This window comes from Telopea speciosissima, chromosome 2 (genome assembly GCF_018873765.1).
Source record: "Telopea speciosissima isolate NSW1024214 ecotype Mountain lineage chromosome 2, Tspe_v1, whole genome shotgun sequence".
Taxonomy (NCBI): domain Eukaryota; kingdom Viridiplantae; phylum Streptophyta; class Magnoliopsida; order Proteales; family Proteaceae; genus Telopea; species Telopea speciosissima.
Window position 1 is genome coordinate 16,656,559 of NC_057917.1, and position 10,640 is coordinate 16,667,198.

At 39.0% G+C, this 10,640-nt stretch overlaps 1 protein-coding gene across 3 annotated transcripts; it reads left to right on the forward strand.

The window, feature by feature from the left end:
- Window positions 1-1,932: 1,932 nt before the first annotated feature.
- Window positions 1,933-10,302, forward strand: LOC122651993. Of its 3 annotated transcripts, XM_043845605.1 has the most exons (6): window positions 1,933-2,554; window positions 2,637-2,752; window positions 8,361-8,601; window positions 8,693-9,130; window positions 9,161-10,080; window positions 10,212-10,302. In XM_043845605.1, exons 1-5 carry the CDS (start codon window positions 2,138-2,140, stop codon window positions 10,034-10,036), a joined length of 2,088 nt encoding a protein of 695 aa, XP_043701540.1. In that variant the 5' UTR covers window positions 1,933-2,137; the 3' UTR covers window positions 10,037-10,080; window positions 10,212-10,302. The 3 variants fall into 3 exon arrangements, with proteins under 3 accessions (XP_043701540.1, XP_043701538.1, XP_043701539.1); XM_043845603.1 differs by having other exon boundaries at window positions 8,693-10,080; XM_043845604.1 differs by lacking the exon at window positions 10,212-10,302 and having other exon boundaries at window positions 8,693-10,154.
- The last annotated feature ends 338 nt before the right edge of the window (window positions 10,303-10,640 follow it).

Below are 10,640 nucleotides of genomic sequence, written 5' to 3' on the forward strand. Positions count from 1 at the left end.
TAATGCGATAAGATAAATTAATCAAGGATATTAAGAAAGGGTATATTTAGGTTAAAATTAGGAATTTAACGGGTAATTGGAAAAAAGTCAACAATTCATAAATGGGCTTACACATGTCGAGTTCAATCGGGCGCTTGTCGATCCATCCCCTTGCACTGTAAACAACACGTTTAACTAACGTGCCAGGCCGATTTCAAACTTTCATAAGTTGAGATAGGTGGATTCCATTGGTGCGGATCTATAATTGACACCCCTAAGTATGACCCCATTTGTTTAGAGGTATTTTAGTGGAGTGACATTTAAGGGGTGAAATAGTTGTACAAACTTTTAAAAATATGGAATTGTGAAATGTTTGGTTAGGAAGGGAGGGAAAGTTACCAGACAATCCTTACAAAGTAGGTTTTATTTGTCTGCTGACATGTCATCCACCATACCTTTTCCAAAGTCCCACCAAATTTGTAGGACTATTGCACTATTCACAGAATGAAAATTTTCAATAGTTACTTCTTTTTTCTTTTTCTTCTACTTCCATTGCCCTTTGTCTTTCTTAGTTGTTGGTATTTCTACTGAACGAGAAAGCAATAAGTGGGACACTGACTTTTGGCTTCAATGCTAGATGATAGTATCAAGCTTTGGAGAGGTTTAGGACCCAAGAATGCCATGTCAGAATTTTGAAGAGGTTCTGCCATAGGCCTAAGTTCTTTCATACCATGCACACTTCTAACCATTTTAGGGAGTACTTCGTTAATGAAGAACAAAACCCATCATGAAATTCTGTAAGTGCTCCTTTGGTTTAGAGGAATTTGACTTCCATGTCAACGATTCTCCGGTTTCCACCCTATTTGATCCAACTTTAGGGTTGTCTTCACCTTTCATGGAACTCCTACGTGGTCGGCTCTACAATCTTAGAAATGAGACTCTATAATACTCCATAATTACAAACTCTTGATGGGCTTCATCTTCTTCGATGGTTGGGAAAACCCTAGGGGTGTTGCAATGGAGAGGGAAGCATAAGAGCCAACGATGTTATGGGTCTGACCTTGAGTTGCTACCATAGGGAAGGCCAGTAATATTGGTGAGGGTGTTGCTATGACCCAGAGCCATCAAAATCTACTCGAGAGGACTGGAGGGCTGTTCTTGCTCCCTTGACTTTGATCTCTACAATAATCATCTAGCGTGCAGATCGGTTAATTGAAAGCATAGTTGTTGGAGTTGCAGGCTTCTCCTCCATGGGACCTATGTTTAAACACAAATGAATTCATTCATAGGAAGCATAAACGCCTACAATGCTTGTGGCAAATTGAGATGTTGTTGCACCCATAGCAGAATCTCAAGTCTTCCTCTAAAACTTCTTCGCCCGCTCTCTCTCCATTGTGTGTCTGTTTCTCTCTCTTTTTCTTTTTACATAACAAAACAAAGTGGGGGTGGAAAGATACAGTAGCTTCTCCCATCTTTCCATTATGGTTGTTCACTCTATCATATAAGAATTTAAAAAAATTCTAGGAGGAAGTATGCATGCTTTTTTTTAGGGGGTAAGAAGGAAGTATGCATGCTTAGGGCGTGATGAGACCAAGACAAAGAAAGACAATAGAACAATCTCAATTTTTTTTGCTATCAATGACTCAATATCCTAAATTATCAACATTTGTTAATTGGGAATCCATTTTGAATCCATCGGCAGAGTGTTCTTGAGCGGACACATCGCTGCCGTGGAAATATCTTGCTGACGTGGGATTGTATTGGAAGTCGGTTGTTCCACGCGAGCGTGAGTTGTGACTTGTGAGGAGTGAAATTGCGGTCGGATCTAAAATGCCCTATAGAGGCAGTTTATAACTCCTTTCGCGTCCGAGCCTTTTATCTGTTTCAATTGCTTGGACGATTGAGTTGGAGGTTAATATTCGTTATCCTCCGATCTCTTGCCCGAGGCTTTGAAGAATTGATTAAATTCACGATTTTTGTGGTTCTCTCGATTGATTTGTCTGAGTTTCAGACTGTTAGCTCTCTTGATCACTTCTCTGGTTCGATATCGAGAAGTTTGAAAGATTTTGTTGAGCGAATCGGTGTTTACGGCGGAACAAAAAGGTTCTAGTCTTGGAACTTAAGAAAATTTCACAAAATTTAATTCCTGAGATTTGAAATGGAAAACCCAAAACGAGAAGGCTCGATTGATGAGAATAAAATTGAGGGATCGGATCGCTTAAATCAAACTTCCGATGAGATTTCTGACGAATCTGCTGTTGGTGTTTCGTCGAGGGAATCTGAAGTCGCTTGTGTTAGTTCTAGAGGCCCTTCGATCACTTCTCGGGAGAGTGGGAGAATCTCTGGAAGTGAACGTGATCTTACTGAGAGGCTTAGGGGTATCTTCAGAGATGAGGTTGATGAAGATCTGTTGCTACAGAGAACCGATCAAGGAAACGGCATCCTTCAGTGGCTACAGGCCTTGGATGTGCAGGTTATGGGAGGCTGCCGTGCCGATGAAAGGCTGAAGCCGTTGCTGAAGCTGAATGTCTCGAGTGGTGTTACGGATGATTGCTTGCTGGCGCATATAAGTCAGGTTTGTTAGTGTACTTGCATATCCATCGCGCCCTCAATCGTGCAGAGAACAGCATTGATTTGTTATCTTGATTTGTGAACAGCATTTCGAGGCCCCAGAAGTTGGTATGCTGGCGAGATGTTTGTGCATTCCGCTCGTTACCATGCGTGTGGGGAAGGTCGTCAAGCAAGGAACCCTTTTGTGTCCAACCGCTAAAAGGTAATTGCAGTCATTTGAATTCGGTTACCAGGTATTTACATATGAAATCTTAATTCAGATATGCTTCCCACATCATGGTATATACATGTTCGATTTTCTCTGAACCAGCTGGATGACAAATTATAGTTTCAGAAGAAATACTGTGGCTGTATTTGTCTCTTCTATAATTTTTATCATTGAAGTACTTTGTTATGTCATGTGTCTGCGCAGAAATTTTTATGGGGGCAGGGTAGTTTGTTTGTGTGAACCCTCTGCGTTCTGATATTCAGGGCCAAGAAATATTTGTGGCTGTTACCTTTTTTCTTTATGGGTAATAAAGAAATTCATTAAAGATAAGGAAAGTTACATCCGGTGATAAATATAATGGCTGGCATCATTATGAACTATAGTAGCCAAAATCGGATGAATACTCATCAGGGTAAGTACAAAATTTCTTCTCTAAAGAAGGAAGAGAAGTAATATAGTCCAATGGTTGATTCTCCTCTCTCCAGACATGCTGAAATATCACATTAACGAAGTCACCAATTGTTTGTGAAATAGCACTCCTCAAGTACAGAACACCCCAAGGTCAGTGGACTTTGCCTCGAGGAAATCCACTGCCACCTTAAAATCTGATCAAACTGAGTCCTTCTGTAACCCCTTCTCCTTACAAAGCAACAATCCTTTATAAATTGCAAGAATCTCCATAGCCAGGATAGATCTGCCCTCTCCCCCTTCACACATAGGTTAAAATGGGATTACAATCATACTGTCTAGCAATTCCTCCATAGAATGCCCTATCTTGATTTAGCAAACCATCACAGTGTAATGCAATAATACCATCTAAGGGACACCTGCAAGAGCAAGTTTTTGGGATTTTGGAGATCCATAAAACTTGAACCCCAAATTTACTAGCCAGATGATTGTTTCTTGAATTATCCACTCCCGACAAATTCAGAAACAGACACCGATCCAAGACATCCGCTTTAATATCATTAACTAGCATGGGCCTAGTTCTGGTCTTGTTTTGAAAGAGTCTGAAGTTTCTTTCCTGCCAAATATGAGTAAGAGTAGCACAAAAAGAAAGTTTGCCAAGCATTGTAATGTAATTCAAATGCCCAAACTTATGCGCCACCCAAATAGCTACGTCAACTAGGCTCTGCCTTTGACATCTCAAATTAGTACACAACATTTGAATTTCTTCCCAGACAAGAGAAGTGAAACTGCACTGAAAGAACAGATACATTCTAAATTTATTTATAATATAGGCAAGGAGTACTGGTTCAGTATCCCTTCTTTTTTGTTACCCAGTTATGTATGATGGATAATTGGTCTAGTATTCTCTCCATCAAGGTCAGTAGCCATATACAGTAATTGGTATTGATGTTCTTTCTAACTGCATTTTATCATAGACTCTTAAGGTTATACGTATCACTGCTGTCAATGTATTTTCTTAGTTTCTAAAGCCTGTTGATTAACAAGTTATTCTGCACTATTCAACGGATAGAGTGAGTTTCTCTGCAACTGTGATTGATTGCATGTTATATTGCACGATAATACCTTTTAAATTTTTGTGACAGACTTGCACATGTCATGTGATGCGTTTCATTCATTGCATCTAACCACAACAACAACAAAAACAACTACTCAGCCTTATCCCAACTAAATGGGGTCGGCTACATGGATCCTTGCCCTCCAATCAGCTCTATTCAAGGTCATACTTGATACAAGACCTAAGCTATGCATGTCTTTCCTCACCACTTCTCGTAGGGTCATTTTTGGCCTATCTCTCACTCTTTTAGTCCCTTCAATCTGAAGCAAATCACTCCTTCATATTTGAGTATCCAAAGGCCTCCATTGAATATGGCCATGCCACCTCAAACGACTTTCTCGTAGCTTATCATGTATCGGAGCTACTCCCAAGTAAGCTCTAATATGATCATTCATTACTTTACCTCTTCATTGTTTTGCCACTCATCCATCTCAACATCCTTATCTCTGCACCATACATCATAGCCGGTCGTGTGATTGTCCTATAAATTTGCTTTAAGTTTAAATGAATACGCCAATCACACAACACTCAGCACACACCTCTCCACTTCATCCATCGTATTTTAATTTTCTGTGAAACATCATCCTCTATATCAGCTTCTTTATTTATGATTGAGCCCAAATACCTAAAATAAATACTTTGCAGAATCGCCCTCTCTTCAATTTTCACCCCCTCATTATCTGTCCTAGTGTTACTAAAGTTACACACCATATACTACGTCTTCATTCTACTTATCTTAAAACCTTTTGATTCCAAGGTTGATATCCATTACTCCAATTTGGATATCATCCACCAAAACAATATCGTTAGAAAAAAGCATACACCAAGGAGACTCGTCTTGATATAGATAGTTACCTTATTCAGTCAAGTCTACATAGTTTGTGGCTTCCTCATAGTTTTGCATGATATTAGCATAGTTCCACATGCATCATTATCCAATTATTATACTCATTTTTCTTTCCACTTTCTATGGCGAGTATTAGATGATGGGGGAAAGAATGGTGTATGTAATGTGTTTGTGTGTTCAGGTGGCCTTTTGGAGTGTGGGGTAGATGAATGGTCGCTGCATGAAAGAATTTCTATTTTATGAGTGTAGGTATACTATGTCATAGTTTGACATGACTAGTGTAACTTATTTAGTTATTTGGGAAAAAGTGGCCCATACCTTACAAGCTTCATGATATTTTCTTGAAAATTGGAGATAAATTCCTGATATTTTTCACAGTAGTTAATGCATTTCTTTTGTAATTGGACTGGGCTTCTATCTTTGTCAAGGGTGCTTTCCTTTGAGGTGGCATATGTTGAGTGCCCTTTACATGCACATGCAGATGCATTTGTGCAGCTTGATCATCTCTTGACGTGTTTTGCCTGATGGGTTCTATTTGGTCTGTCCTGGCACCACTCCATCTTGAAATGAGAATGTGATATGACTAAGAGGTGCAAAGTGAACATGAGGAGGCACCATTAAGGTTGGTCTTATAATTATCACTATGTTTAGTTCTCAATCAAACAGTTCAGATTTCAGAAACAATTTTGTCCTGCTCTTGGAATTTTAATGATGCTGTTATCTGGAAGTCTGCGATCTTATAATGGTTATTTTTGCTTCTTTTGTATCATGCTTTTTCCTTGCATTGCTTTTTCATCGCATGTTGAATCAAGTCCGATTAAGAACATTTTTCGTTTTAGTTTGAAAATTCTATTTGATATCTTATTAGAGGGAATATTTTATTGTGGAAGGTGACTTATTTGATTAAAACGTTGTCCACCGGTATTCTCAAGTTCACTACTAAATATAAACTGGCTGGAAAATGTGTCCTGTATTTGTTGGTGATTACAGAAGTTGCAGGATTTTATGCTTCAGCTTAGTAATGGTGGCAGTGTTCATCCTTCCAAATGAATATATCTTTGTATTTGTAGGTAAAATGGGCGTTTGTGATGTTATTATGATCTCTGAATTAAGAGGAGGTGAAGGTAGTTTCGTGTCCCCATATTGTGTAGTTCCATCTTATCATATCCAGATACTATTCTTTTGTGTGAGATAGAATCACTGATTGCATTTTGGAAGTGACTTTTTTACTCAAAGACAGCTTTAGGACCCTTGAATCATTCTTGTATTTGTTCCTCTCTTTGCTAATGACAGCAGCTTCGTTCTTTGGTTAGCTTTATTATGAATATGAATGTGTCATTTGAGGTTTTTTCTATTGGTGTTGTCTTGTTGTCTCCATAACTGTTAGCTTATTATTATTTCTAGATCTGCATTGGTGTTTTATATTTCTAGGGATTTGTTTTTGACAGAGTTTATTTATTCTGCATGACTTGATTGAGAAATGTGTAGATAGGCTACTTAATTAAGGTGGTGTTATAGAAGCACTTCTAGTCCTTGAATACATGTCAATGTCTTCTGTTGCAAGCTGCACAAAAATTAGAGGAAGAAGCTATTTAAAACCAAACTCTTTCAAAAGATAAATAAGAAATTAATCTGCACAAACATATGCTGAGGAGTTGGCAGTCAACTCACAAGTTGGAAGAGTAATATTGCTTGATAATTGATATCTTGTTTTCCAAACACAAACTCCAATCAAGTGGAAAAGGTGGTGATGTAAAAAATAACACTGCATTTAAAATTTTCACCCACAAGAATGGATAATTGGAATTGGACCTACCAACCTAACGGTAAAGAACTAAGATTGTACTCATTGAGTCAGTTGATCTTGTTTGAAACCAATCACGTTGTGCATGTCCTTGTATAAATTTATGATTGCTCTTTGTATGCACCAATTACACAAATTAAGCTAATATTATACAGGTATTTTGTTGCTGTAAGCATTTAAATATGGTTGCAATCACATTTTCTGCAAGTACTTCTGTGTAAGCAATGCAGTCACTGAGCTCCATTACGAGTAATACTCAATAGGCGTTAGGATTTCTTTTATTTCTGTTTGATTAGTAATAGGCATTAGGATCCTTCAAGTCTTGGTGTTTCAGATAGTATCTTTGTGGTTTTGATTTATTGTAAATAGTCCTGATTAGTTGTGCTTGGCAACCATGCTGAAATGAGTGACTTAGATACTGTTTCATTAAAAATTTTTGGTCATGTTTAACAATCTCAAAAAGGATAAATCTATTGTACAAATCCTCTATTAGTTTTCTTTTCCTGAATTTATTTTTCAGTTACTAATTTATTACCCAGAATATTTAGGTTATTTAGTTACATATGTATAGATTGTCATAGTCAAACATAATATAACATTTCTTTCCTTCCAGGCATAGATCAATAGACATGACAGTTCTGCATGGAACTGGTTTTAAGTGTAAGCATTAGTTTAGGTGCTTGATTTATTATTTGGGAATATTGGGCCCACTGTAGTTCCTTTTGAGGCCCAGGATGTGGTCTCAGGAAGGGTCCTCCTCCCACCCCCTGGGGTGGTGGGGTAGAATGGAGAGGCATCTGTTTATCTTGAACCGCTTCATTTACCTTTCAGACATTACACATGATGTATGAGTGTAGTACCGGCCTGTTTCATGTTCCAATGACAGACTAGATGGAATTCCTTTCGGTAACCAGGTCCATAGTGGTTTGCCCAACTGTTGTTGCCACTTTTTGGGAACTGCTAATAATTTAGCTTGAATGTCGCAAATAACTTTTTAAAATTGAGTGATTATCACTTATCTCCAATGACGTCAAAACCTGGTGGTTTCCCCAACAATGAGTATTTAGAAATGTTGATAGGTATACAAGTAAAATGTTAACCAAATGACCTAACAGTTGCACGTAATTGCAAAGCTAAATCATTTATCTCAAATGACGTCAAAACCTGTATATCCTGTATAGCAACTTGAAGGTTACCTTGTGTGGCACATTGACCATTTTGTTTAACATAAAAGGTTCCGAGTTAAAAAAATAAAAAATAAAAAATAAAAGCACTGTACATATTATTCATTGAGAAGATGAAATCTCCATTCTTACTCATTAATTTTAGACAATTATTTTCATACCTGTTAGTTGTTATTTTCTGTTTTCCTTTAGTTATTATTCAATGTTTCTAAATTCTACGTTCCTTTTCTACCTTCTCACAGAGGAAATCTCTATATCACTCTTTTGCCCACATCTGATTTGCGCGTCTCATTTGCTGGGGATGATGGCTGCACAGAGAAAGTAGTTACATTGAGTAGCAATTCTGAAAGCTCTGTGGCAATAGAAGATATCCCAGCTGACAATTCTGGTCGTTCTTTCCTAATAAAGCTACCAGATGGGAAAGTCTCATACTTCTGGTGCTCGGAAAAATCAAAGCTCCTTGGCATGGAGTTGCTTGCAAAGGTATAATTAATACTACATTGATCAATATAATCCAGGGTGTTTTGGTAGAATTTTGATATAGTTGGGCCTCATTTTCCTTTTCTATGCACAGATGAAGGATATTGTTAATAGGAAGCCTTCTTTAGCTCAGCTAACTGGCATCAGTGAGTCACGCCTCGACTGCTTTGCAACTCATCTCCGTGCTTATCTAATTGGGTCAACAGTGAGCAACCCCCAATCAAATGCAAATGTGTCGTCTTTTTCTTCAGTGGGTACTGTATCCAACTCTCCTGAGTTGGACCCAATCATCCAACTTGTGCCTGCATCTACAAAGCCATGCCGTGCACGATACAACAGTAGTCAAGCAGTAAAAACTCATGCCCTCTATCAAGGCAGCCTCAGCCCAAGATCTAATTCTTTCAAGGATGGCTTGCCAAGGAACATTTCCCTTGCTAAAAGTGTTTCTAGGGAAAAGATCAAGCGACGGGGAGATGGTCATCTTTCAGTTGAGAACCTACCTGTTGCTTCCACATCTGCTGCACAAGGATGTACTACTACCTGCACTAAAAAGGACGACCACCTTCTGGAGGTCAGTGGATCCCAGCCCCTATTGCCATTAGGCTTCTTGCAATCTCTTGGGAAGCTGGATTCTCTACCCGCATTAAGTCCATTGTCATCCCAAATTCCATCCATGAGTGCTTCAAATTATTCCCCCTACTACTGCTGGTGCCCTCCCTGCACATCAACCTTGCAATGCTCTGCAACACTTCCACAACTTCCTATCCCCTGGAGTGATTCTTTGTCACTGCCTACTGTGTCTTCCTTATTATCGGACATGAGATCCCCTAGTACCCTGTTCCCACCAAAAAGTTCTCTTGATATCACTGATATCATATCATTGGATTTCCCCGCTCTCCTGCCTGACCCAGTGAATCAGTTACCCCTCCCAGTTTCTTCGATCATCTCTGCAGTAAGCTCGCAGCAGATTCCAACTTTCACTCCCTTGATGTGTGACCCTATAGTGCACATTCTTGATGTCTGCTCTTCAGGTCAAGGCTACTTGGTCAGTGCAGGGCCTGCTATTTCAACCACTATACCATCTTTGCACCCAAACATTGTGGGCCCGTTGATGGCAGAAACAGAATCAGTGGTAGAGAAGGGTGCAAGGGAAACGCTTCGGCTGCTCATTAGTTCAACTCAGACAAATCCACAACTGATGGGTGTGCTACCTGTTTTGAACAGCACCGACGAAAAACATGGTAACCTTGCTGCAGAAAGCAGGGCACTTTATAATGGAATAGGAGATGTTGGCGCCATTGAAAACACAGGTGGTGTGGTGGGATTAGTTTCTCGGCAAATGATACATTGCAGGGAGGATGATTTGGACAACATATCACAGGTTACGGAGGGCCCTGAAAAGTCCTGTTCGGATGATAGTGGAGGGGCTACAGACTGACTGGAATGTTGAAAGTTTTTTGCCTTTTGTTTTTGCACCTCCACCACATGTATCCAAGGAAAAAGTGTAAATATGTACGTCGCTGTTCTTGACATTATCAAGTTCATTTCATTGAAAAGTACGTCGTGCATGTGAGCCAATTTGTGCTTTTGGAGACTGAGGAGTATTAAGTGTAGGCATGTATCCAAGGAAAAGTGTAAATATGTATGTGCTGTAATTCGGACATTTTCTAGTTCGTTGAAAAGCTTATAATTGATGCGAGTCAATTTGTGTTTTTTGGAGATTGAAGAGTCTGCCTTAGGCTGTGTTTGGAAGCCAAGAGAAGAAAAGAAGATTCTGTAAATTTTCTTGGCCTTCATATTTTCTAGTTGTTTGTTTGATAAATTTAAGAAAGAAAATTCTGTTTTAAAAAAAATCATAAAATTTAATACTTTCCATCGGACCCTAAAACTAATCTCGTTGTCCACACGAGGAATGGTGAGAAAAGTTTTGGTCGAATAGTCCTCCATTCCTCCCCGAAGAGAGCTCGAGCTTGATCTCCAGCATCTCTCTCGTCAGAAGGTTAGACAACGGTTGCCATGGCTGCGGCTTTTTAATTCCTTCC

Coding starts and splice junctions, on each gene's coding strand:
- LOC122651993 (XM_043845603.1), top strand. CDS start 2,138: ATGGAAAACCCAAAACGAGAAGGCTCGATTGATGAGAATAAAATTGAG. Junction 2,753..8,360: donor TTGTGTCCAACCGCTAAAAG/GTAATTGCAGTC, acceptor ACCTTCTCACAG/AGGAAATCTCTATATCACTC. Junction 8,602..8,692: donor GCATGGAGTTGCTTGCAAAG/GTATAATTAATA, acceptor TTCTATGCACAG/ATGAAGGATATTGTTAATAG.